The following is a 27,262-nucleotide window of genomic DNA, read 5'->3' on the forward strand; positions in this document are numbered from 1 at the left end:
CACATTGGCATTCGATGCTGTGGGGCCCACAAAATAATACATTGTAATCTCTACCTCCAATCTTAATATATCTTTTTGAAAAGTGGGGTTGCCAAAAATATCCCTTGTTGCAACATTTGCAACTTGTTTGTAAAGGTTCATTGTTGGCATCAGTTCGATTAAAAGTACGCAGAGTGTGACTCCCTGGTTATCTCCAACTCCGTGGCCATCCACCGCTTCTTCTCCTTTCACCAATGACCCTTGGCTGCCACGTGTGATCATTTCCCTCTTGCCACGACCGTGCCCAGCTAGCTTTAGTGCCATTGCACCTCTACTTCCTCAGCTAAACTAACAAACAGAGCCGGATCATTAGAAGGTAACATTGGCCACCATTAAAAATGAACTGTAGAAACAAGGAACTGCAAATGCTGGTCTACAATAGAAGAAACAATTCTATTGCTGGGTAACTCAATGGGTCAGGCAGCATCTATGAAGAACATAGATAGGTGGCGTTTTGAGTCAGACTCCTTCAGACTGAACTCTTTTTAACACAGTCAATAGTTTATTGTTTCGTTGCTACTGCTGTGCGAATGTACAAAGGGTTTGTGTCGCATATACACAGAGTGACATTATTAAAATGAGAAACCTACAGTGTAGGTATCACAGATTAAGATCCATGTCATTTTGCTCAATGCCGTAGTGTTCCCGAGTGAGCTTTATGTGACTCCTTCTGTGGGGTTGTGACACAAGATTGGGTCCATCATTGGGAAAAAGATACAACTACACAGGAGAGTTGGATGCCTCATCAGAATCATTACTTTAGTTGAGCTTGAGGTTTAAGGGCCTCAGTAAAGGCAAAGTTCTTTGTTTAATGGTCTGCGAATGAAAGGGTCCTGGGCATCTTTACACACAGATCACAGCAAATTAATGTAGTTACTGCCAGCAAGGTAGAAAGCAAATGTTCACCGAGCAAATGTTGGCCAATATTACAAGAGTATTTCAGGTCCAGTTGAGTTTATTATGCACAAGTACATTGAAGCACAGGGTTCAATTAAAAAAATATTGCTCGTAGCGGAAACATAGGCACATAGACTCAGACAAAAATAGAAAGCAACATTATAAATAAATTACACTAACATTTCTAAAAGAAAGAAAACTGTGCAAAAAAACCCATCCCAAAATGGTAGTGTCAGAGTAGGACAACAATGTCCTGTTGTTGAGGGAGGATTAGAGTTGTGCAGGTTGGTTGACGAGCCTGATAGTTGTAGGCAAGCAGCTGTTACTGAACCTGGTGGTATAGTGTACCATTTAATGAACTTTATATGAAGTTAAATGACTTGTCATCATCACTACTTCATACATGGTGTATGAGGTAGTGATGACAACAAGTTGTTTAACTTCATATAAAGTTCTTTAATATCCATATAGGTCAGTGACCATGTAAAAGCCTCCATACAGTTTTACATTCCTTATCAAACTGGCTAGCCACACCCCGAGCACTGCGCATGTGCTCAGCCAACTGCATTCCATAAGAACATGTTCTAAAAACCCGGCATGGATCAGATCAATAATATAGTGATAGATCGACACCATTGAACCTTTGAGAAAGAACTGCAGATGCTGCCTCACCCGCTGAGTTTCTCTAGCACTTTTGTCTACCTACTCCATTGAACCTGGTGGTTTGAGCACAAGAGAAAAGAGATCTTACGGAATTATCTACGTCTAAGGGATGAATGCTCCTGAATTATTGAGTAAAGGTCTGGCTCCCCAATTGAGAGGCAGAGGGATTCCAAAGCCTCGCCAGGATGAAGGGCTTTGTGTTATGACAAATGAGTGAGCAGAATGGGTCTTAGAAGCATAAAACATTATCTCATTGAAAATTCTAACAGGACTTGACAGGGTAGAATGGGGACGATATCTCTACTGGTTGGAGTATCTTCAAAATATGGGGATGACCTTTGAGAATAGAGACAATTCTTCGCCCAGAGTGTAGTCACTGGAATTCACTAGTCATGTGGGCTTTGCGGGCTCAGGTAATGAGCATGCTAAGGCAGAGATTGATAGATTTCTGAATATTTAGCGAATGTAGGGTTGGTGAAAAGATCAGACAGAACCTTATCAAATATCGAAGGCAGGAGGGCCAGTGCTGCTTTTGTACCAAAAGTCACTCCTGCTTTTGTATCGCATGTTCTTAGGATCCAGGGTTGCTTGGAAATCTATATTAAGATTGAACTTTCCCCTTCCCTATTCCCACTCCCCACTCTTTTTCCTGATATACCTAACAAACATACATTCCATATGCAAACTAACTTCTAGGTTAATTAATAACATTTTGTGAGACATAAAACCGTCAGCATAAAGGAACTATGCAGAATAGTTCAGATGACATTCCTGATGACACAACTTAGAATTTGAATGCTCTTCTTAATGCATCAGGCTTCCCACATGCAACGTGTAACTTGATCCAAGGGATTAAGTGCTGAATAGGTTGCATCTAGAAGGATACACTCACAAATGCACCCTTATCCTTTTATTCACTGTGTACAAATGGTAAGGAACGTGGTGAATTCCTGTGGATCCAAGCCCATCGTTACTGCTAATTGCAAGGTAAATGTACTTTCCAGTTTGACATAAATCCACACACTGCTGACATTTAGATGGAACATCGCTGAACCATATCTCAGTCCCATTCGCAGAAGTAAAGACAGACGCACCAGTTTTATTCCCGGAAGTTCACATGATCCTCATATACTTGCATAATTTCAGAAAAGAGACAAACCTTCAAGTGCATCGCGAGAGACAGGAGGGGTACACACTTTGTAAGGGTCTGAAGATGGGTCTCGACCCGAAACATCATCCATTTCTTCTCTCCAGAGATGCTGCCCGTCCCGCAGAGTTACTCCAGCATATTGTGTCTACACAATTTGTAAGCTTGCTTTCAAATCTGCAAAGGTTTCAAACCTGCAAATCTGCAATTTGCTGCCTCGAATGTCTAGGATGCTGTTATATACCTTACACATGCTATAGCGAACAATAACCACTACCCTTTCAACTACATGTTTATCCACATGTCATATTTTTTGAACACCTGTACGCTAACCTGTTGTCGATGCCTAATCCATTGCTAACATTTCTATTAGCAGATCGTGCATTTGCTTGTGTTTGTCAAAGCTGCTATGGCAGATTTTATTCCTTGTTTTCTTCCTGATTTGAATGCATTTTGTGAAAATATGGTTCCTAAACATTATCCAAAATGACTTCTGAAATCAAGTGCCATACATGTTCCTGACAATTGTGGAAATTGCACTCATTGCCAAAGTTGTGACCGCAGTTTTTCAACAAGCTATAAAAGTTACCTGTCTTTCCATAGGTTCGGAGGGAATATCGAAAGTTCTTCCGTGCAAACGCGGGCAGGAAGATCTATGAATTTACCATTCAAAGAATTGTAAGTTGATGGAAATTTGTACCTCTAATTTAACTTATTGGCTTATTAAGTTTAAAGGCTAATTCGTGGCTCCATGCATGTGGTAGTATGTGCCTCATATTAGATGCAGCAATCTTTCATGGACAGCAAACGTCTGCAGAGTAAAATCCAATTGCACTTTTATTAACTGTATGAAAATGCAATGTATTGTAAATGCAATGAAAAATATTGTATTAAGCTAATGTTAGCTGTACAATTAGAAGAATAACAAACATTGGTTTGGGGGCATCTGTAAGCAGAAACCTACTATAGTGGGCAGGTGCTAACGACCTGCACGAGAAGGTAGATGCTTTCACCCCCACGAGTCTCGGGCAGATGGGGCTCGTCAGCCTATGAAGGCAGTCCATCTAGGAGAGAGAAAACTCTGATTTAAAACCTCAAGTCAAGTTAAGTTTATTCGTCACATACGCATACGAGATGTGCAGTGAAATGAAAAGTGTCAATGCTTGCAGCGTTTGCAAAAAAACTACAAATCGGAATAGAATCATATATTCACATATTACATATTTGTGGGAGGAATAAAAAAAGAAAAAACAGCAATTTTATGAGACACCACACAACAGAAAATTGGTACAGTAAGTTAGTCCCTGGTGAGGCCAGGGTTTGTGCCTCCACTGCCTTGTGTCCATAACCAGGAGTAAACCTCAAGAAAATCCGGAGCCCCTAAGGTTGTCTACAACCTCGCTCTGGCAGCTCCTGCGATGGCGCTGGTGCCAAACTGTAACGGCCCTGCTGTTCCTTTGGATCGATCAGCGACGTGGAGAGAGGGGACGTGCTGCATGGGGCAACAGCCTGTCCTCCACATGACATCGCCCAGATCTGCATCCGAACACACATCATCGTTAGCGACGCTGCTCTAGCCGAGGTTTGGAGCAAGCTGCCAACAACTAGGATGCACCATCCATGGTCAGTCATGACCGAGGGGGGCTTACGAATACTAAAATGTGTACCTGATGTGGGTAAAATGCAGTTTCTGGTTCCAGGGTAAAATTAGTTTTCTTTGATTCTACTATTTTACATCAGTCAACCAAGATAGGTAACACTTTCACCTCTGGGTCAGAGCTGTTTCATTGAATTCCAAAGTCGTTATTAAACATTGAAACTAGTACAACGCTGGAGTAACTCAGCTGGGCAGACAGCATTTCTGGAGAAAAGGAATGTGACATTTCGGGTTGAGACATTTCTTCAGACTCGGGAGAAAGGGAAAAGAGAGATATAGACGGTGGTATAGAAAGATATGCAGTTCCTTCCTACACGCTGAAACTAGTACTTTGCACTGACACAAGAAGATGTTCAGCTACATTCCTACTTGTTCTCAGAAAGGTATTGAGGATTACTAGCTGCTCCGAAAACTAAAATAAATGTAAAAATAGCTTTTTTCGGCAACCAAATTATGCCAAAAATGTGACAGAACAGTTCTCAATTAAGAAGAAAATATCTGGAAGAACAAGAATTGGGAGCAGATTTGCAGGTTGAGTTCAGTTTAGCTTAGAGATACGGAATGGCTCTTCAGCCATTGATTACCCATATACACTATCACAATAGGGGCAATATACAGAAAGCAATTAACCTACAAACCTGCACGTCTTTGGAGTGTGGGAGGAAACCGGAGCACCCGGAGAAAGCACACGTGGTCACAGGGAGAATGTACAAACGCCACACAGATAGCAGGATCGAACCCGAGTCTCTGGCGCTGTAAGGCATCAAGTCTACCGCTGCACACTGTGGCACTGATCTCTCATAAGGCTCAGCATTATTTTAGCATATAAACAGCTAAAATATTATGATTATTATTTTGTCTATACTTATCTAAGTGCACCTGATAGATTTAGACAGGTCCTAAACGCCCCTCTGCCTGATGCTCTGTGTCCATGTGCAAGAATCCAATTTTAGCATTAGCTATTTAAAGTGCCATGCCGTAGAGGTCAGGGAAAGGTTATTCCAGATGTGAATTTTGGCCAATCTGGAATTAGTCCAAAGCCAAATGACTTTCAAGTGCTGAGGTTTCCAAGTGTTCAAACATTAGGGTTGATGGGGCTGGGAAAAAAAAGTGGCAAAGCATATGTTGTGCTCTGACATTTACCATGTAGAAGAACTCCGGACAAATTGAGGAGTCACAGGATCAGCTAAACCATGGCCTCACATGAAGCCAGAATGTTGTATCTCTGCGAACCATCAAATGTCACTATCGTTCCCAGCTCAGCCTGGTCTGGGGGCAAGGTACTGTAGTGCTGGCAACGAGACTTGTTTTCCATTGACTTGTGTTCACTTTTAGAGAACAGCATGTGAAAGGGCCATGTCCTCAGAGAACATGGTTACTAATCTTGACTTGCCTTGCCAATAGACACTGCTGACGAGAATTTACTGCTTTTATATTAATACAGATGCAAAAGTATTTTTTGGATCTGAGGAATAAGTTGCCGCCACTGTCCCCAACAGAGAGGTCCTGGCCAGTGAGGCCTTACCTTTTCCTGGATGGTACACACACACAGCTGAGGAGGATCTTCCACCTGTGGAGGGTACAAAGCAAAATTACATTCTGTTGGTTATTAATAGTAAAATACAGATTCTTTGGTGCATATTTCCTCCCTCTCCTGCCACCCATTTCACCCTTCCTTTTCCTCCAATTCTACTTCGAATCTCACCCCCAATTTCTCCTTCCTCCATCCATCCAGTCACTCGACCCCGCCCCTGTTTACTTGAATGCCTCATTCGTCAAGAGTCAAGAGAGAGTCAAGAGTCAATTTAATTGTCATTTGGACCCCTGGGGGTCCAAACGAAATGCCGTTTCTGCAGCCATACATTACACACAAATAGACCCCAGACACAACATAATTACATTTAACATAAACATCCATCACATAACTGTGATGGAAGGCCAAAAAAAACTTATCTCTCCACTGCACTCTCCCCCCCCCCCCGATGTCACAGTCAAAGTCAAAGCCCCCGGCTGGCGATGGCGATTGTCCCGCGGCCATTGAAGCCACGCCGGGTGGTGCGAGGTCGCACACCGGGTCTTGGTGTTGGAGCCCCCGGTGTGTGCTCGCAAAGTCCCGCGGCCGTTCTAGCCGCGCGGGGCAATGGTGTTAGGCCCCGCTCCAGGAGCTCTTCGACCCCGCAACACGGGCGGGAGAATTCGCCGTTGCAGCAGCCCGAAAAGCGGTCTCCCTCCAGGGAGCCGCGCGGGGTCGTCCGAGCCGTCCGCAGACCCGCAGTAGCAGCCTCCGACTCAGCAGCAGCAGCGGCATCGGCAGCGGCAGCTCTCCTCCACCGCTCCACCCGCTCCGGTCTCGGCCAGCTCCGCGACGGCAACGGTGAGTCGGCACCAGAGTCCCCGGCTTCTTCCCGTTGGAGGCCGCTCCTCGTTGCGGCCTCAACGACACCTGAGACCCGACGAGAAAAGGTCGGGTCTCCAGTGCAGGTCTCATTCGTCGTAGCCCCATTCCCTCATTCATTCGACTGATGCCCTCCTCCCCGATTTCTTGACTTCCCATTCTGTCCATTATGGACTTATTTCTAACTACACTCCATTATTTCCAATCCCACCCTTACTCCCAATTCCAATCCCTTTTATGATGAGTTCTGATGGCTTTGGCATCCCTGAACTTGGAAATAAGAAACAAAAATAATGAGGATTCCTCCTCCAAAAGGCTAGATAATGATTTTCTTCCATAAAATTCATACCCGTGATTGTTTATTGAGGGTATTGTGAGAAATGTCTGTACATTGTTCTCTTCCGACTTCCTCATTGTTTCCAAATAACCTCAAAACTAAATGCACCATTCTGAACCTGTGAGGAATTAGTTAATGATTTAGAAAGATTCTAGATAATGCTTTTATTGTATAACATTATGTAGCATGCAGTATTTTTCCAGGAAAGCAAAAATCACAGCGTATTTCATATTGATGATCTCAACTGCATAGACCAAGTATACTGTAAGTCCTGTGAACAGTGTTTTAAAGGTGATTAATTTGCCTTTTAAATTTGTGATAAAAATGTTGTAGTTTCATTGACTGCAAGTGAAATAACACAAGCTCACATGATTTTTTTGGACTGCAACACACAGAAGTGCATTGTTTACTCTTGGCTCGAAGTATAACGTAGGCAAAAGTAAAAAGAGAATTTTAAAATTAGATTTATAACCGATTATTATTGTTTTCAGTGCAAGAAATACAGGGATCAGTTCACAGACCAAAAGAGAACTACTTATGAAGAGAAGCTTGAGGCAAGTGAGCTGTTCAAGGACAAGAAAGCTTTATACACCAACAGGTAATAGCTGATGTCAGCAAGCATCTGTACTATCCTACGCATATGTACTGTGAAATATCCTGCATAAGCATAATGGACAGCTTGATTCTAATCATGTATAGTTTTTTCGTTGACTGGATAAAGCTTTTCACTGTACCTCGTTACATAGGTGTTAGTGTCCCCCCATCCTCTCCTCACCTCCCTCACCCCCACAGTGTGGCGCTACCTCCCTCCCTCCCTCTCTCCCCTGTGTGAGAGAGTGTGTCAGTTGGGAGTTTCTACTTTAATAAAAATGGTCATCGTGGTGGCGCAGCGGGTAAAGCTGCTGCCTCACAGTGCCAGAGACCCAGATTTGATCCTGAGCACAGGTGCTGTCTGTACAGAGATTGTACGTTCTCTCCGTGAACTGCGTGGGTTTTCTCCGGGTGCTCCAGTTTCCTCCTACGCTCCAAAGACATGCAGGTTTGTAGGTTAATTGGCTTTGGTAAAAAATTGTAAATTGTCCCTAGTGTGTGTAGGATTGTGTTAGTGTGCAGGGATCACTGGTCGGCACAGACTCGATGGGCCAAAGGGCCTGTTTCCACGCTATATCTCTATACATGCAATAATAAACTAAACTAAACCAATACTTTAAAACTGAACGAATAATCATTCCTATCCTGATATAATGAACAATGGTGCATTTCAATGCATTCCTTAAAAAAATCTGATTTTGCCTGTGTAATCATTTTTATTCAAAGAAAAATATAGTATGAAATTTGCTGAAATGGTTATGCAAAAAGACGTGTGAACATTATATCTATTCACTAGCATGTATATTTTGTGAAATTAATTGAAAAAGAGTTACAATGATCATGCTGAAGTAACTGGAGCTGTCTTCCCTGAATCAATTTTGTTGGTCATTCCTCGTGTAGTTTCACATACTTTCTTTTAAACACTTATCCGACTTGCTCTTAAATAGTATTTTAGTTTGTGCCTTACTGACTTACTGTGATAGATTATTCATCATCTAATTGATTTCAACGTGAAAACAAATTTATCGTGTTAAGTGTCAATGGTGAGACCTTGTTCTTGATTCACAATACTTTAAAATAATCTTCCATTACCTACTGTCTGAAAATGTTTTCAAAATTTTGAGAGGAAAATCTTTAATCGCTGTAAAAAAAAAGTTTTTTTAGAGTGATTCTTCATAATTATAATCCTCTCTCCTGTTGTCACTCCATTAACCAATGCACCATTTCAATGAATCTAATGACTTTTCAGTAATGGAATGTCCACAGCTACACACAACACTGCAACATTGCGCTAATCAGTATATTGTATAAATCAATCACTATTGCTTACCATCCTCTAAAAACGCACCATAGAAAACATGCTGCCGAATTGCATCACAACAAGGTTTGGGAAACAGCTCTTCCACAGACGCAAGAACTTGCGGAGAGTTGTGGATGTAGCCCAGTCCATTACACAGACCAAACTCCCCACCATTAACTCCATCCACACTTTACATTGTCTTGCAGCCAACACAATCAAGGACCTCCTGACCCAGGTCATTCCTTCTTCTTCCCCACTCCTGTCAGGCAGAAGATACATAAGCTTGTTAGCATATACCCACCACAGGAACCATTTCTGCCCAAGTTATCAGACTTCAGAACAATCCTTGTAGGAGTTAGGGTTTTAGGGTGGCACTTACAGCGCTTGCTACACCAGAGGCCCGGGTTTGATCCCCACCACGGGTGCTTGTCTATACGGAGTTTTACGTTCTACCCGTGACCGCATGGGTTTTCTCCGAGATCTTCGGTTTCCTCCCACACTACAAAGACGTACAGGTTTGTAGGTTCATTGGTTTTGTATAAGTGTAAATTGTTCCCAGTGTGTGTAGGGTGGTGTTAATGTGTGGCGATGGATGATCGGTGCAGACTCAGTGGGCAAAAGGGCCTGTTTCCGTGCTGTATCTCCAAACAAAACTAAAGTAGGCTAGAGTAGATGTTACACCTTACGTAATTGTGGACATAGGACTTTTACCTCGGGAACTGTAACGTTACAATATTGAAAACTATATTCTGCCCTTATGGTATATTTTTTCTTTTTGCATTTCCTATGGTACCTGTGTACGGTTTGATTGTATAGTCTTGTTTAATTTAATTGGATAACACACAAACAAAGGCTTTTCACTATATCTTGATGCATGTAACACTGATAAACCAACACCATATGTGTATGGGACTTTGGAGAAGATGGAACAATCTTCAGACAATCAATATCTTTACTGATAATTGATAAAATAAATGCTCAGCTAAGGTGTCATAGCTTGCCTGTACCTGGAACTGGGTTCAGCAAGTTGGTGCCTGTCAGAGAGGAGGTACCGATCTTTCACTGCGTCACGGTGGCTAAATAACTATCGTAGAGTTTAAGACTCATCATGTTTGCCCATAGGAGCAGTAGTATGATCAGAAGAATTTCATTTTGTTTACTTTCTGTAACATAATAGTAAAGATATGACCAAACAAATCTTGAAAGAATTCCGAATATATTACTATTTCCTGATGATCCTGACACAAAATGCCGGAGTAACTCAGCTGGACTGGCAGCATCTCTGGAGAGAAGGTATGGGTGACGTTTCGGGTCGAGACCCTTCTTTAGCTATTTCCTGATTAATTTGAGCAGATAAGGAAATGTGCCTATGAGACAATTCATCTTTACTCCTGTATCTGATGTTCTGGTTAATTGAAAATAATATGATGACACAAGTATGTAAAAGTGTGAATTTCAATTTTGAGATTTTCTACTTGCAGTGTTCAACAACCCTTTCAAGGCGATTATCTGGAAATCAGCAAGAACCCCAAATACCAGAAGCTGAATGGTGCGGTGGAAGAGAAGATACTTCTTGCAGATGTTGTAAACAAAATTAACAGAGCTAATGGCAAGGTAGGAAGAGGTTTCCCAAACCTGTGTCCCTTCCCCTTCATTGAGAAGTCGAGACCAGTATTTATCACTGTGGATTTGATGAACTGCCTTCTAAAGCCACTACAGTCCATCTAACTGTTCAATATAACTGTTCTATATAACTGAAAAGGAACTGTTAAAAGTCTACTGTGTCTCAAACCAGACAAGGAAGGTGAATTTCCAATAACATGACCAACGGTGAAACAGAGGGTTTATTTACAACAATGCATACATTTGCTGATTGCAATTACTGGTGCTAGATTTTTTTATTTCTTGTTTTCTTAAGTAACTGAAATAAATTACCCAGCTAGCATGATGGGATTTCATGCCTCCAGATACTAGGCTTCTGGATTACTAGTTCAGTATGACAGCCGCTATATGATACATTACAATTTGTGATCCTGTAATGGTCTCAATTCCTATGTTATGTCTCTGAAGTACATGGATAGCTGGCGTTTTGGGTCGAGATCCTTCTTCAGACTGATTGAGGGGGGGGTGGAGGAGGGGGAGAAGAAATTTGGAAGAAGGGAGAGGCAGGACAATGCGTGGCAGGTAATAGGTTGACATAGTTGAGGTGGTTTTGCTTGAGAGGACAAGATTCTTAGCTGGCTGATGTGGTGTAGTGAAGTCTGATTCCTGACTTTGGCCCAAGATCTGATCCTTTCCATTGTTAAGTGAACATCTGTTAAAGGTACATAGAGTGGAGAAATCACCCATATTTCGATGTTATAAATAATCACCAGGATGATCTACTGGAGGGTTGTCACCTCCCACAGAATTATCACCGCCTGCTCGCAAAGCCAGCAGAAGCGGAGGGAAAATAGTCAACTGAATTATTTTATTACACTTCCGATCATTTAAAATATCACTTGGCAAACTCAGCCACAGATTGTAAGTGTGCGGTTTACACTCACACTTACAATGATTGTAAGCCGCAGGGTTTGATGCACACACCAGGTTTTCCCAAATCAAACACGGATTATTATTCCACGTTCAATTATATTCTTATGAGTGACTTCTAAGAATACGCTGGTAAAAGGAGTTCTTTTATTTGATGGTGTAGCAACACCATTATTTTTATTTGACTATTGGATTATCGGTACCATGCAAATCAGCACATCTGGAAACCTTCCAGCTCATTGTAACATTTCTGGGCTATTATAAACTTAACGGAAGTTCTAGTCTCAATGCAATGGCTAGTGTCAATACTGCACTAAAATCGTTTCGAAAATCATGTTACGCTTAAATGTTATTTTGTCCTTATTCTTGTGATTTTCAATGACATTCTTCCTTGCTTGATGAAGGGAGCACCAAGGATCTTCTTACTAACCAAGAGCAACTTCATCATTGCTGATCAAAAGTCAGGCCAGATCAAATCCAACATTCCCGTCATGGACATCACAAGTGTGTCCGTGAGCAAGCAGACAGATGGACTCTTCGCTGTACACCTCAAAGAGGTAAGGGCTTCATGATTAGACGTCCATTATCCAAATGTATAATACAGAGATGAACTGCAGAAATGTCTATGACCTAACCAAGTATCCTGTTCTTTGCAACAAAAACTTTTCAAAAATTATTTAAAAAATGTTGGAGTGAGAATAAAGGCTTACAATCTTTATTTTCTTCCCAGCTGTGTTAATTTAGTCCTTCACCAATGGTTATTTGAAGAATTACTGCAATACTTTAATTTCCGTTACATAAATACAAGAAATTTGTTTGGACCAGGACTTAATATCATAAAGGGTTTAAAAATTTGGAAACACATAGTTAAATTACAGAAACATGAATACAAATTACAAGCCAGCTGACTTTTTGAGATTCCTGCGGCATTCAGTTCAATCTTGGCTGACATTTGATCATAACACCATATTCCTGCTATTTCACCTATTCCTCTTCATGCCTTTTGTGTCTGGAAATCCAGCTTTTAGTTCTAAAATATGTTCAGTGGCTTGGCTTCCACAGCCTTGTGCGATAGAGAGTTTCACAGCAAAACACCACATTGTGGATAAACATAGTGGGTCAGACAGCATCTGGGGAGGGAATGGACAGGTCAGAACCCTCCTTCGGAATCACATGTTCCCTAACCTATGAATGAAGACATTTCTCAATCCTAGACATATTAACGGTGACGTCTATCTCTAGACTCCCCAACCAAGGGAAACATTGTCCCTGCACTCAGCCTGTCAAACTCTTTCAGAACTCTGTAGGAAGGAATTGCAGCTGATTGCTTATACCGAAGATAGACACAATGTGCTGGAGTAACTCAGCGGGTCAGGCAGCATCTCTGGAGAAAAGTTACCAGGTGACGTTTCAGGTCGGAACACTCCTTCAGACTTCTGACCTGAAACATCATGTATTCCTTTTCTCCAGAGATCTGCCATGATTGAATGACTCGACGGGCCGAATGGTCTAATTCTACTTCTATAACTTGTGCATTTGTGACATGGGAGACTTGGATTCCTGGACTCTTGGATTCTCTTTGTTAACCAGGCCTTTAGTCTAAGTGGAAGAATGGAAGGCTTATATATTCATTGTACTTTATGAATTTAAATTGTTCCAAAGTGCTTTATGGTCAATGAAGCGCTTTAATAGATAATCACTTTTGTGATGTTATGGCAGACAATTTACATGCAGCAAATTACCACAAACTGATTGAACAATCTGTTTCATGAAATAAGATTGAAGTATAGATATTACACAACTTACGCATCCATACACCCTTTTAAATATTCTTGAGGAAACCTTTGCATCGCCTGAGAAGGCAGACACTTCTTGATTTATCTTTCGTCCAAACATCATCACCTCTAACAACATAGCAAATTGGTGCAGGAGTAGGCCATTCGGCCCTTTGAGCCAGCACTGCCATTCAATATGATCATGGCTGATCATCCAGAATCCATACCACGTTCCAGCTTTCTCCCCATATCCCTCGATTCAATTAGCCATAAGAGCCACATTCAACTCTCTCTTGAATACATCAATACCTTTTTATGGTATAGCTATTTGTGATCAATTCTCTGCACTGAGATCTGAACCCACAACTTTAGGATGACATGAAGCCAATGCATGTGACATCAGCCAAAATCAGTTTCTGGCACAGCTCAAATACTCTACAGAACAGAAGGTACCTTTGTTATCCACCCAAACTTCTTTTGGTTTTAGTTTTAGAGACACAGCATGGGGTCAGGCCCTTCGGCCCACCAAGTCCACACTGACCATTGACCACCCGTTCACGCTAGTTCTATGGTATTCCGCTTTCTCAACTGCTCCCTAGACACGAGTGGCAATTTACAGAGGCCAATTCATCTACAAAACTTCATGTCTTTTGGATGTGGGAGGAAACTGGAGCACCCATACGAAATTCGCATGGTCATATGGAGAACGTGCGCACTCCTCACAGACAGCACCAAACTCAGGTCTCTGGGGGCTGTGAGGCAGTAACTCTGCCAGCTGCACCACTGTGCCGCAGACTCTTAACGTGAAGACTACTCACATGCAGCTGATCCCAGTCTGGCTCCAGATTAGTAAATGGAAGATAGGAGGGAAAATAATGACAGCACCAATGTAGGCACAACTTGGATCAAAGAGAAATATTCTTACAGTATTTCCCTTACATTCTCAGCAGAACATGTACAACTTCCACCTTGTTAGGTTAAACAGTAACAGGATGTAATTGTGGTTTCAAGTGGCCATTAATAAGAATGTCTTAGTTCCCATCTGTTCTAGAAACGTCATAAAGGCATCTTAGAGATTTGGCGCTGGAGAATGGTTACACTTCAGAACAATGAAATAAATCTAGAGCCAACTATCCAAACGTTCCCGGAATAATAAGTTGCTGACCTAATGTGAACCTTCGTGTATGATTAACGTTTTACAGTAAAAGATCTTGTGGGTTGAAGTTATGACAAAATGCAGCTTTTGTCTGATTCTTTAAGGTAGTTTTAAATTTCCCTGCATCACATTCACTTATGACATTCAAAGCATTGCATTTATATGAAATACTTTTTAAATAAGGTAAGTACGGACAAATATTCAGGTCAACGCCACCTCGTCTGGTCAGTTCAACTTTGCCAACGTTAAACAAGGGCTTGTGGAAGAAGGGTCGAAGCACTCACTATTACATCGAAGCAAATGTGTGTAACATGAGGTTAAATACATGCATGAGCCGTTATCCCACAACATAAGTAACATGTGCACATGTGCTGTCCCCAAACACAATGCCAATACATGCACATGCCCAGGGATTACAGAACACAAGCAACTTGCTTAAAAATCCAGCAAATAAAATTTAACCTTGCTGAACAACAATGAGAGGACATTATTTAATATTGTTGATTAAAGCAGATTTTAAACACAGTAGATTTATTAAATCTGGTTTAGCACACTGATGGCCTTGCTCCATGTAATATGCAAGTGTCTTCAGTTATCCCATTACAGCCTATGACTTCAGCATATTTCTTTTCAAATTTGTCAATTACATAAGACTTAAATTAGAATCTAGTTCAATGGTGTATTTGGGGAAAAATATGATGCATGTGCTCAGATTTGCTTGGGTGGATCATGCCACAAAATGCACAGTTATTTCCATGTCCGTCCCTATTTAATTGTTTAACCACTGACTTACTCCAGTTTTTTGCATCTATCCTATTTAATTGTTGTTGGTTTCCATTATGATTTGGGAGCTTTTCTGCTGGAATGAAGGAAATTTGCGGCTGACAAAGATGGAATTTTCTTTTTAATTCCTATGTCAAAATAAACGGATTGAACATACTATATGAGGAGAAGTATTACATTTAATACCCTCTGCAATTGCCATCGCAACAAAGTGCAGTCTGCCCAGACTCTGCTGTGGATTTTAGAGCACAATAGTATAGGAGCAGGATTTGGCCACCCATCAGGTGTGTCCTGCTAGTCAATATGATCTTTGCTGATCTGTGATGGGTTCAACTCCTCTACTGTACCAGTTCACCACAACCCTACAAATATTTATCTGTCGCAATCTTAAATATATCTCCACCTTAAAATGGCAAGTACCAGACCATTGAGTAGACCAGAGATCTTTCTTCCCTGTGGCTATCAAACTGTACAACTCCTCCCCCTTATGGGGTTACTTGACGGTAGATCTGACTTCCCTCCCCCACCCTCCCCCCCCCCCCCCCCCCCCCCCCCCCCCTCCTCCAAATCTTTGCATATCCCCAATCCTTTCCACCCGTCGCTTTAATTTCATAATTCGTGTATCTCGTGTTTTTATGACTGTTGGCAGATCAATTTCCCTCCTGGGATCAATAAAGTTCTATCGTATTGTGTTGGTGTGTCCGATTGTGAGGCGTGATTGGGACACGTCTAGTCTTGTTAGTTGGGACGCATAAGCTCATTATCCCTTTATCTCTAAATAAGTGAGACTCGTGTCAACGTGCGATAAGAAAACAGGTGGAACTTTTGTTTGATGGTGTCTGCTCAGGAAGTAGGTTGTTTATTTAGAAGGAGAGAAGATGAAACCTCTGCCATAAAAATAGTCCAAATCTTCTTGGGGGTCTCCAGCATTTGCTTGGCCCAGACCCTCCCTTGTCATGTTCACAGCTTGAGGTTAAACTTGGTACCTCTGTAGTCCTGGTTTGAGTTTATAAAAGAGATTCTTTGAGATACGATTATGTGTGAGCTCCTTCTAGTGACTGGAGAATATATTGCATTCCTGGGGTTTTTTCATGGGACTACTTTGCAGTAATATGTCACATAAAATGGGATTATTTTTATGATTAAAATGTATAACTTTTATAATTAAAGCCAAGTCTGGTAAAACAAGTGGAACACCTTTCCATTTTTTTTTTAACATTTAATATTCCAAGGTTACGAGACTTTCATTCAACAAAATACTTTGGTTCCATTCTGAGAACTAGCCTCACACTATTTGCTAAAATTAAAACAGATATGGACTGGTTGCCCAGTGAATCTAGGGCCTGGTTCTTGCTGCGAGAAATCTCGAAGCCTGAAAAGAGAGAAAGATTTTTGGTTCGACTGTAAATCTCAGATGAAAAGTACTATGGTGCTGGTCAGTATTTGAAATGAGAATGTCATCAGGAATACTAATCTCAGTTTGTTTTAATCACAGGGTTCCACTGCAGCTTCTAAGGGTGATTTTCTATTCACCAGTGACCGTTTGATTGAGATCATCACCAAGCTTTACCGCATAATATTCTCCAAGACCAACCAGAAGATAGCTGTTGAAATAACCAACGAGTAAGTACTATGGACCTTTTATTTTGAGGAATGAAAGGGAAAGATACATGAAGTTATAAATCTGTAATAAGTGCTGAAAAATGAACACAAAGTTGCTCAGGACCTGAGAGAAGATGGAACATCACCTCTTGTTAGAATGGGTGTGTTTTTTTTATCTATTCATAGACTCATAAGCAATAGACAATAGGTGCAGGATTCAATGTGATCATGGCTGATCATCCCCAATCAGTACCCCGTTCCTGCCTTCTCCCCATAGCCCCTAACTCCGCTATTTTTAAGAGGCTTATCTAGCTCTCTCTTGAAAGCATCCAGAGAACCAGCCTCCACCGTCCTCTGAGGCAGAGAATTCCACAGACATAGGGTCATGCACAATGGAAACAGGTCCATCGGCCCAACTCTTCCATGCAAGTAAAGATGCCGGTCTAAACTAGTCATATTTACACATGTTTGACCTGAATCCTTTTAGATCTTTGTTATCCATGCACCTGTCCAAATGTCTTTTAAATGTTTGTATTGTACCGGCTTATAATTCTTCCTCTAACAACTCATTTAATATATATATAGATACAAACCATCCTCTCCGTAAAAAAAGTTGTACCTTAGATTCCTATTAAATCTTTCCCATCTCATCATAAGCCTATGCCCTCTGGTTCTTGATTCCCCAACCCTGAGATAAAGGTTATGTGTACTCACCTTACTCCCATGATTTTGTAAACCTCTATAAGATCAACCTTGAGTCACCTACACCCTAAATTGCTAAAAAAAATACATTGATAGATGCTCCTGAACACATCATCAGTGATGTAAACTGGGGTCATTGGGTGTTTCGGGTCTTTCAACATCAGACACCCTCACCCAGGCGACCCAGCCGTGGTTGATCAGACCACGATTTGCGTTCAGGTGGCATTCGCTCCTCCCCATGGACCTTCTCTCCTGATCCAGAGCCATCTTGAGACCTTCTCCGCTGCCTCTGTGGTGTTCCTGATGGCTCTTCTCCTCGCCACTCCGTTGATGCCCAGTGCACTCAAGGCTTTGTAGAGCGATTGCCCAGCAAAACCTCTGCAGCCAACCTCGATGGGCATACACCTTGCCTTCCAGCCCCAATGAATAAGGTCTACCCAATCTCTCTCTTTAACTCAGTCCCTCAAGTCATGGCAACATCTATGTAAAATCTTTTGTCCCTCTTTTCGCCTTAAAGTCATCCTCCTTGTGACAGGGTGACAAAAACTGAACAGGTGTGGTCTCACCAAAGTTTATTTATTTATTTTTTTAAATATTTTTTATTAGGAGCAATTGTACAAGAATAAAACATCCGGCATGTAAAATTATACAATTATTGTACAGCTTTAATTTTGACCTTTTAACCTGAAAATGAGGGAAAAGAAGAGAGAAAGAACAAGAGGGAAAAAATAAAAAGTGAAAAGATAGGACCCCTAGACTACCAAGGTAGTGTGGCCAAAGAGTGAAAAGGAAATATAAGAAAGGAAAAGGAAAAAAGAAAAAAAGGAAAAAAAAGAAAAAAGAAAAAAGTGGTGATCTCACCAAAGTTTTGTACATGACATCGCAACTTCTATACTCGGTGCCCTTACTGATGAATGTGTACCAAAAGCCTTTTACACCACCCTGCCTACTGAGAAGCCACTTTGAGGAAACTATGTACTTGTACCCCTCAGTCCTTTGAAGGTCCTGGTAGAATTAAACTCCATTTGGCAATCATTGGTCCATTTACCCAGCTGATCACGATCTCACTGGTTTCACCACCTTTTTTAGGGTCATCTGCAAACTTACAAACCATGCCTTTCACATTCTAATCCAATTCGTTAAAATAGATGACCAACAACATTGGACCCAGCACCCATCCCTGATGTCTCCAGTCTAAATCACCACCCACTTTCATCTTCTGCTTCCTGCCATCAAGTCAAGGAAAGATATATTAGTCTTGTAGAGGTGGATCGCAAAAGTTGTTTCCTCCACTCTTTTATCCTTTTCCCCAATAGTTCTATACCAATAAACAATTCACCGGCATAGCGGGGTGGCACAGTGGTACAGCAGTAGAGTTGCTGTCTCACAGTGCCAGAGATGCAGGTTTGATTCTGACTACGGGTGCTGTTTGTACGTTCCCCCTGTGACCGTGTGGGTTTTCTCCGGGTGCACCGGTTTCCTCCTACACTCCAAAAGATGTGCAGGTTTGTAGGTTAATCGGCTTCTGCAAATTGCCCTGAGTGCATAGGATAGAACTAGTGTATGGGTGAAAGTTTTGTCGGCGCGGACCCTGAGGGCTGAAGGGCCTGTTTCCATGCGGTATCTCTAAACTAAACTAGACACAGCAGAAGTTGGGAATGAGGAGAGGCACCATTCCATCTTTATTGCTGCTCATGTCTAGATTTCTGTTCTCTGAATAGGACTGCAGGTTGAGCGTGCATCTCCAGTCAACTAGCTGCCATGCTGCCAAACCTTCCAATGCCAGGGGTGGTGGTGGAGGCCAGGGGCGGAAATCCTGGGGGGGACAGGGGGGACTCTCCCCCCCCCCCCCCCCCCCCCATTTTTGGTAATGCAGACTTTATCAGACGCTTTCTAAGGGCTGATTCGGCCCATTCGTGGGGCCTTTCAGCGCCCAGCACGGCTTAAAATCAAACTGCTGCATCAAGGCGATCTAGGCTCCTGATGTTGAAGCCCCCGCCAGCCGATGAAAGAACCCGTGAACGGGCTTATTCAAGCCCCATGACTCGGGGGGGTTGAAGCTGCTGTTGCTGGAGTTCGGAGTCGGTCACCAACCAGGTCAGCTCCCGATCTTACAGTCCACAGACCCAACGGCCGAAGCCTCGCGTGTGTGCGAATGCACGCACACGGCCGGCAAGAAATTGTGTCCCCCTCATGTTTTGATAGCGATTTCCGTGCATGGTGGAGGCATATATGATAGTGGCGTTTAAGCCAGGCACATGGAAAAGCAGGGAATAGAAGTATATGGATCATGCACAGGCAGATGAGATCAATTTAACTCAGCACTATATTTGGCACAAACATTGTGGGCTGAAGGGCCCTTTCCTGTGTTGGAAGGAACTGCGGATGCTGATTTACACCAAAGATAGACACAGATTGCTGGAGTAACTTAGTGGGACAGACAGCATCTCTGGAGAGAAGGAATGGGTGACGTTTCAGGTTGAGATCCCTCTTTAGATCTGAAGAAGGATCTCGACCCGAAATGTCACCCATTCCTTCTCCCCAGAGATGTCCTGCTTGTCCCGCTGAGTTACTCCAACAATTTGGACCCTTTTCCTGTGTTGTGCTTTTCTATGTTCCCTTCTACGTTCATATCTTCTCATGCAAAATATTTTACTGGCATATTCACTGAGAATTATCCACTTCGGTGATTAAAAAAACAGGAAGGCAGATTATTATCTAAATGGATTCAAGTTGGGAAAAGGAGAAGTACAATGGGATCTGGGGGTTCTGAGACTAGAGTTTATGCATGAGAATTCCCAGCATAAATTGGGGATTGTAATTGTTTAATTTTCATCTTACTATCGTGAAGGAGTATGCATTACACCTAGGATCAATGCAATGCCATTTTATGTTGAAGTGAATAATGAATGGGATGGGCAGACACAGTAGAGCACACAATCCAGTTTACAAACCCATGTGTGGGCCCAGAGATAGACACAACGTGCTGGTGTAACACAATGGGTCAGGCCGCATCTCCGGAAAAAATGAATAGGCGACGCTTTGGGTTGGAACCCTTTTGTTTACTTTAGTTTAGAGATACAACGCGGAAACAATCCCGACAGCCCGCCGACTCCAGCGATCCCCACACATTAACACTCGGGACAATTTTACATTTATACCAAGCCAATGAACCTCCAAACCTGTGCATCTTTGGAGTGTGGGAGGAAACAGAAGATCTCGGAGAAAACCCAAGCAGGTCACGCGGAGAATGTACAAACTCCATACAGACAAGCACCTGTAGTCAGGATCAAACTCTGGTCTCTGGCGCTGTAAGGCAGCAACTCTACCACTCTGTCACCGTGCCGCCCAGACTTCTTCTGAAGAGGGTCCCGACCCAAAGCATTAAGCCTCCATTTTCTCCAGAGATGCTGCCTGATGCGCTGCTTATCTTTGGTGTCAACCAGCATCTGCAGTTCATTTTGATTGCACGTTTGGGCCCTGCTTCTTTGTACGGAAGCCACATTCCCTTGTTAAGTAGACAAATTAGTAATGAATGTATCACAGCCAGAGGTAATTTATGATTTTGTTATTGGATATTATTAAGTGCGATGCTTAATTTTATCTTCCTTTAGATTTCTCGTTCAGTTCAATCAGGATAAAGTCTGCGTGAAGTTTATTCAGGGGGCACAGAAGAATGGCAACCTCCCAGCATGCAAGAGGAAAAATAATCGTCTGCTAGAAGTCACAGTTCCTTAACCGCATATCTTGACTTTTTTTCTGGGACAATTTATCGCTGCACATATGATTATATATTTTTTTCTGTTAAGTTTTTCTTCTCCTGAGGATGTGACCGGATGATAATGATTAAGTCATGAAACAATGAAGTCAATTTATTTTCTACTTCTAAGATTGGTTCTCAAAACTTTTTTTTAAAAAGGGTTCCTTTCACAAATCTCAGGGTGGTAGTTCCTCCATCGCTTTGCAAATAAATGACCTGGTTGATGTGTTGTTGTGCAGGACAGGGCAAGAAGGTCATGGGTTATGGATTGAGATCTGGGAAGAGGAATTATTGTTCTGGGCGGGGGGGCTGGTATGTAGACGGAGCTGAATGGCCCCTTATTGTGCCATGATTGTCCACGATCTGTGGTGTTATTGCATGGCTAGTTTACGTCAGCTTGGGCCTGAAGTAGAACACTACATTTGGGTATCTAAAGGGCCTGTCCCACTGTACAAGGTAATTCAAGACATTCTCCGAGTTCGAATCAGGGGAACACTCGGGAGAACTCTTGAATTACCTCGTACAGTGGGACAGGCCCTTAAGACGTCTGCTGAACTCTCGCTGCCAAAGGTTACATGATCCAAAAAGTCACTTGGTTGAGTCGTCAGAGAGGTGACGTTTTAAACTTGTACGATGACCTAAGTCAGCACCTTCAGGAGAAAGGGGGAGGTATAAATGGGGGAGGGGGGAGGTTGGGGATTATTGGGTGAGATCTCTTGATGGGAAACAAAAAAAAAAGACATTTAAATGTAAAGGAGATCTGGGGATTTTAACCAGATTCATGAACTTGGACCTAAGCTAGATGCCTAGGTATGTGGAACATTATAGTTTCAGCTTTCTGCAAGGCAGAAGCTAGCATAAAGTGGAGGAAGCAATCTGATTTTAAAAAAATGAGTGGAGTAAGAAGCCACTTGGTGATTATATTTCTAACGTTGCATATTAGAGACTGTCTCTTGGTTAAGGGTCAGGCTTTCATTGATCAGACTGTGTACAGGAAAACTGCTTGTTTTAATAAGAAATAATTGTATGTAATGTGTCACAAAAAAACGCAGGTTTTAAAGTGTGTAAAGGCTATTTATGTTACATTTCTGGGAGAATTGCTCAACACAGGTCAGCAGCTGTGTAGAAAGCTGTAAAGCATCAGGCAGGCCAATAAAAATCTTGCTTGGTCGCTATGATTTATAGAATTCACTTTGCACAGGCTTAAATAAAAACACTAACAGGAAATGAAATGAAATGCCATTCCAAGTACAAAGTAACAAGTGAGGGAAAGAGATGTAAATAGATTGAGGTTGGTATGGTGATCGTGGTCCAATTTAATTGTGATATAATGATGGTGTGCTAAAATGTTATAATCATATTTTTGTATTTAATACCTCTTTCAAGCTCATCCTGCCTGCAGAGTTTGTGTATCAGACTATGGTCAAAATCAAAGTTCAAGCAACTGATTTATTAATCTTTTATAAATCTGTCAAATTTATATGGCTGTGGTGTCTTCTACTGCAAGTGTGAGTAAACATACTGATTCAGCTCTTGGGCTTTCAAATGAGAGGTAAGCGTCGCAAATTAGGAATGACAGAAATCGTGTTGGGAATAATTCCACATGCATATGAATCTAAGATAAATGACCAAGGATAAGCATTGAGCTGCAGATGCAGAACATATTTGATTATTAATACATCAGCCTTTCAAAATAAAATTGAAAAAAATTGACGTTTCTGCCACTCCTTCCTCGAAGAGGAACTGCGATGTCCGTGGCAATGAGATGAACTCATGCATCATTGTATTTCAATGTAAAATGGCCAATTTATCTTGCGTGTGTTTATCGATGGTCTGCATCACTGAAAGAAGAACCAGAGTGTTTCTGATGCTGGGTTCATTTCAATATCTCTGTGCCAAATTAGATAAAAAAACAACAATGGTTTGACATTCACCCCGTCATCAGGTTTGGGTAGATCGAACTTAGATAACTTATTAGGTAGTAGAATGCAATTGAGAAGTTTAATGCTTTGACCCTGCACATGATACAGCCGTTGTAAAACTGCAGATTATTAGGGATTTCGAATCCACATATTTTATAAGACACTGCAATTTAGCATGATGTACAGAATCGTGTCCAGAGTAGGGGAATCGAGGACCAGAGAACAAAGGGTCAAGGTGAAGGAGAAAATATTTAATAGGTATCTGAGGGGTCATTCTTTCACTCAGAGGGTGGTGGGTGTATGGAACAAGCTGCCAGGTGAGGTAGTTAAGGCTGGGACTAGCCCAACATTTAAGAAACAGTTAGACAGGTACATGGATAGGGCAGGTTTAGAGGGATATGGACCAAGCGCAGACAGGTGGGACTAGTGTAGCTGGGACATGTTGGCCGGTGTGGGCAAGTTTCCACACTGTATCACTCTAGGAGGGTTTAGTACTCTTTTATTTGTAAGCATTCACTTGCAGTTTCACATGAAAATACACATGAGACAATTTATTTTGAGTCATTACCATCCTTGAGTGAGATTGTTCAGCAAGGATTGTTCATTCCTACAAAATCCACAAAGAAATCTGACTGTTTATTTTCCTTTCCGTTGCCTGTTCTAAAGTTAAACTGCACAAAAATGCTTATTTGTATCAACCAATGTAAAAGACTAGAGGTAATCCTTTGGGGGTTATTGTAAACATCTTGTGACATCCCTTACATGGAGTGATATGCAACAATTTTGGAAAAACAGAATTCCAAGGGAGAAAGGGGATATAATATCTCTGAAGAAGGATCATGACCCGAAACGTCCCCTATCCATGTTTTCCAGAGATGCTCTTTGATCTGATGAGTTACTCCAGCATTTTGTGTCTTTGTTTGTAAACCAATATCTGCAGTTCCTTGATTCCATATATACGAGATTTGGCAAAATCCATACATTGAATTTCATGCTGTATTCTATCCATATGATGAAGCTGTAATGTATGGGAATTTGTGTCCAGATATTTGATTTTAATAGCATTGGAAAGCAACTTCAACCTCCATGAAAAGCTAAAGCAAAGATTTCTTAACCCACCTCTTGCAATAGAAGGCATAGTCAGGCAGATGTTGAGTGTGATACCTGAAGCCACAGAGGCCAATACCATGAAAAGGACACAAAGCGTTAGAGTAACTCAACAGGGCAGGCAGCATCTCTGGAGAAAAGGACCAGGCAACACCAGTCCACAGATGATCAAATCATCTTCCAGCTCACTGGAAGATAGACCTGGGATTAGATGTTGACATAAACGTTTTAGTGCTTGGCTCTTCACAATGTTAAAAGACTCCAATCAAATGCCTCCATCCCAATGCCTCAACCAAATCTCTAAAGAGCTGTAGAAAAGAGACTGGTCCCAACACAAAAGATCGCCTATCCAGGTCTACCAGAGATGCTGCCTGAACTACTGAGTTACTGCAGCACATTGCTCTACACATGGTTCCTTATGTCTAACCTTATGAGCTGTGTCACCCCAGCCATTCATGCAGCAGGAAATGTTTTCTCAGCTGAGCAGAGTAGCATTAGGGCTAAAGTGCATTTCTGCATGTGTATCAAAATTTCGAAGACTTTGCTCCACCAGCCTCTTACCAAGTTATTTGGGATGAATCCTTCTGGGAAAGGAATGTGCAGTCCATTTTGGGAATGAAGATATATCTTGGGGTAGATTTGATATGAGTCTTTTTACATGGTGATGACACCTATGTGCAGCTGAATGACTATTAATATCTTTTAAACTATTATATTTCCTACTGTTCTGTTGACGAGTACGTATACCACCCTCTCAACGTCAGTCATACAGGAGTGCCACAGAAGTTGCCTCAAATGGATTTGCTGTGATAGTATGCTGTAACATCAAAGCAGCTGCAAGGAATTGATTTCATTTTCCTAAGGTGGCCTTCATCAGTCAGAGTATTGAGTATAGAAGTCGGGAGATCATGTTGCAGTTGTATAAGACATTGGTGAGACCGCATTTAGAATATTGTGTTCAGTTCTGGGCACCATGTTATAGGAAAGCTTGAACGGGTTTAGAAAAGATTTACAAGGATGTTGCCAGGACTAGAGGGTGTGATCTATAAGGAGAGGTTGTTTTGGCTGGGTCTTTATTCCATGGAGCGTAGGAGGATGAGGGGAGATCTTATCTCTGGATGAGGGGCCTGTTTCCACACTGTATCGCTCTATGACTCTAATAGATTTCATTGGCACGCAAAGCCAATCTTTTTATTAAAAAAAAAGATTATTTGCCGTTAATTATTGGGTTGCCAACATTCTCACTCCCAAATACGACAGAAAAGATCAAAATAAGGGACAAATTCCCAATGGCAATTCATTGACTGACTCGGCCATGGCTGGGTGAATGATGAGTTGGCCCAGGTGCTGGACTGCACACAAAGCCCAGCCAGCGGGCCAGCTGAGGAGTTTTGGCGCGGGCCGCAATGCGTCAGGATGGGTGAGATGGGGCCGGACACGGCGCTCTGACCCAACAGTCTCCTCAACCCGAGTAGTAGCAGTCAAAATACGGGACAAGGGCCGTCCTGTATGGGACAAACCAATTTAGCCCAATATATGGCATGTCCCGGCTAATACGGGACAGTTGGCAACCCTAGTTAAGTAGCAAATCTGACCTGCAAAATATCAAAATGATTTAATCTCTCATCCTCCTACTGAAAGGGAACAGCCCCTTTTCCATTACCCAAGGACCCTCTAAGGCCAAGCTTGTCTCCGAATTTCTTTTGGCAGCTTTTCCTGATTTACATCCACTATCCTGGCAACTTTTCCTGGGTAAATTATTGAAAACCCAAACATAATGGTATTTTTCCCATGTAGGAAGAATGGGCAAATGTACAGAAAACTGCATTAAAAAATCCGCATCACGTTGACTGGGAATCTGGAAGCTATTACATTTAGCGGAATGTTAATTGTTAATGAAATCAGAAGATCTGTTATCATTAACGCACATCACAAGTCAGTTGAAAGAGTTGCTCCGGGTTAAGTCGTACCCCTCTAATTTTTTTTAAATAAATAAATGCTGGTTTGGTATTTCTTTGCAAAAGAATTAGCAATGGTTTGGTTATTAACAAACATTTAAAAGTAATGCATCAACTTTCATATTTCTGGGGCCACATTGTAACGTCTGGGAGGAATGGTTGGAACTGTTCATATTTTATTATTATTATTATTATTGGGCAGGAGATGTCTTGTCCTTCAGTTACCCTGAGCAACTCCGCCACCAGTCATACCTCTAACTGCAGAACCACTGAGACTGGAGAACAAGTGACCCAAAGCTACAATCCAGCAGAATGTAGCACTCACTGTGTTGGACACCTGTAATCTGTTGATCTTATTTAATTTTCCTGGACGACGGTTTTCTGAAACCACCATAATCCACTGCCATTTCCTATCCACTTTTCTTTGAAGGATCTAATTTGTTCAGTGTGGTAACACGCCTCTTCAACAAGTGGCAGCGACACAGTGGCGTGGCAGTAGAGGTGCTGCCTTACAACGCAAGGGACCCGGGTTCGATTCTAACTACGGCTGCTGTCTGTATGGAGTTTGCACGTTCTAGCATGGGGTTCCTCTGGGTGCTCCGGTTTCCTCCCACATTCCAAAGATGTGCGGGTTTGTAGGTTAATTGGTCTCTGTAAATTGTCCCTAGTGTGTAGGATAGAACAAGTGTCTGGGTGATCGTTGGTTAGTGTGGACCCGGTGGGCCGAAGGGCCTGCTTCCATGCTGTATCTCTAGATTAAACAAGAATTATGAAAAAGTGTATTGTCATTGCCCCGGTTTCAGAAACAGCGATAGGTTGAAATACTTTGTTAGTTGTCGTGGCTAGAAATTCAATATTTTTTTTATAGCATTTGTTTTTAATTAGCCCACTCCATAAATAACATGACATGTTCAGTGACATCTATGTGCTTTAATAAGA

The 27,262-nt window shown here is 41.9% G+C and overlaps 1 protein-coding gene across 3 annotated transcripts in view; it reads left to right on the forward strand.

Annotated features, from left to right (window-relative positions):
• Window positions 1-22,816, forward strand: part of myo1b (myosin IB) — a 259,411-nt gene extending 236,595 nt beyond the window's left edge. For all 3 annotated transcript variants that reach the window (XM_055637781.1, XM_055637782.1, XM_055637783.1), the window contains 7 exons: window positions 3,350-3,424; window positions 5,848-5,982; window positions 7,627-7,733; window positions 10,508-10,640; window positions 11,963-12,115; window positions 16,768-16,895; window positions 21,191-22,816. In XM_055637781.1, coding sequence (XP_055493756.1) covers window positions 3,350-3,424; window positions 5,848-5,982; window positions 7,627-7,733; window positions 10,508-10,640; window positions 11,963-12,115; window positions 16,768-16,895; window positions 21,191-21,314 — 855 coding nt within the window. In that variant the 3' untranslated portion in view covers window positions 21,315-22,816. The remainder of the gene's footprint in view (window positions 1-3,349; window positions 3,425-5,847; window positions 5,983-7,626; window positions 7,734-10,507; window positions 10,641-11,962; window positions 12,116-16,767; window positions 16,896-21,190) is intronic.
• The last annotated feature ends 4,446 nt before the right edge of the window (window positions 22,817-27,262 follow it).

Source organism: Leucoraja erinacea, chromosome 7, assembly GCF_028641065.1.
Source record: "Leucoraja erinacea ecotype New England chromosome 7, Leri_hhj_1, whole genome shotgun sequence".
Classification (NCBI taxonomy): domain Eukaryota; kingdom Metazoa; phylum Chordata; class Chondrichthyes; order Rajiformes; family Rajidae; genus Leucoraja; species Leucoraja erinaceus.